The sequence below is a fragment of the Galeopterus variegatus genome, unplaced genomic scaffold (genome assembly GCF_000696425.1).
Source record: "Galeopterus variegatus unplaced genomic scaffold, G_variegatus-3.0.2 Scaffold216, whole genome shotgun sequence".
In the NCBI taxonomy this organism is placed as follows: Eukaryota; Metazoa; Chordata; class Mammalia; order Dermoptera; family Cynocephalidae; genus Galeopterus; species Galeopterus variegatus.
The window spans coordinates 395,041-396,360 of NW_007726327.1; the positions used below are offsets into that span (position 1 = coordinate 395,041).

At 67.8% G+C, this 1,320-nt stretch overlaps 1 protein-coding gene across 1 annotated transcript in view; it reads left to right on the forward strand.

Annotated features, from left to right (window-relative positions):
• SMARCD3 (SWI/SNF related, matrix associated, actin dependent regulator of chromatin, subfamily d, member 3) overlaps positions 1-1,320 on the forward strand; it is a 35,894-nt gene that overhangs the window by 27,521 nt on the left and 7,053 nt on the right. The window contains exon 2 of the mRNA XM_008565961.1: positions 1,077-1,285. Within this exon, the coding sequence (XP_008564183.1) occupies positions 1,077-1,285 (209 nt within the window). The remainder of the gene's footprint in view (positions 1-1,076; positions 1,286-1,320) is intronic.

Here is a 1,320-nt window from a genome sequence, read left to right on the forward strand (position 1 = left end):
CCCCCCCCCCCCCCCCACTTTACAGCCCCTGAAACTCCCTTTGGCCCTCCCAGCTCCTTTCTGGAGTCTGGACAAGTAGAGTTTGAACATTTCACTTGAAGCATTTACACCCCATCTGACCACCCAGGGGTACTGTCCTGCTTCATCTCCCCTTCCCAGCCCCCTTTGAGCCCTGACTTCTGACCTCCCTGGGGTGGGGGTGGGAAGTAGAGGAGGTCTGTCTCCGCTGATCTCGGCGGACAGGAGGGACAGCTAGATGTGAGTGGGAATGCTGCTGCCAATGACCCATCCCAGCCCTCTGGGCAGCCCCCTCCAGCCCAGTGGGAGAATCCTGGGAAGCTCCTCCACCCTGGGAGTGAATTATGGGGACGGGCTAAGTCAGGGAAGCCCCTGGGTGTGAAGACTTGGAGTAGCTGAAGGGAGTGGGGTTTGGGACCGAGGGGTTGAAAGCAGGGGCGCGGAGGGAAGAGTGTGCTGGGATGGGGAGGGGCGGGTGCCAGGCAGAGCAGGCTGACAAGAGGAGAAGGCAAGCAGGGAAGAGGAGGAGCAGAAGCCAGAGCTGGGAGCGCAGCCTCTGCCTGCACCAAGCAGCAGAGCGCGAACAGCCCGGGCCTCCAGGTGCTGCCTCTGCCAGGATGAGCTGCGTGACCTTGGCGAGGTCGCTTTTCTCCTTGAGCCACAGTTGCCTCATCTGTCAAGTGGGGATGAAAGGACCTGCTTAGTCAGTCTTGCAGGGGAGCGTGTGGATGGGAACAGCCTTAGAAAGGTTGAGAATCGCCAGTCCCAGCCCCTCGGCGGTACCCTCCGCGGATCCGAGGCTCGGCAATGCCCTGCGCAGTTGCCTGGCTTCAGTTAGCTTCCTGCAGCGCGACGCCAAGCCCCCCAGCCGAAGCCGCGCGGATTCCGGCGCCCCCGCCCCTCCCGGCCATCGCGCCTGCCATTGCTCGTCGCTCAGGGTCACCCGCCGGGGGTCTTGGCGGGAGGGGAGGGAGACGCCAGCTCACCGCGCCTGGGGCGTGCGACCCTGGTCTGACCCGCGGGTGCCGGTTTCTGCTTCGTCCCCGCCCTACCCCCAGCGCCCCGGGATGCCGTCTGGAGCCCGGATGCCCCACCAGGGGGCGCCCATGGGCCCCCCGGGCTCCCCGTACATGGGCAGCCCCGCCGTGCGACCCGGCCTGGCCCCCGCGGGCATGGAGCCCGCCCGCAAGCGAGCAGCGCCCCCGCCCGGACAGAGCCAGGCACAGAGCCAGGGCCAGCCGGTGCCCACGGCCCCCCCGCGGCGCCGCCGGGGGGTCGGGGGGGCGCGGCGGAGGGGGGGGG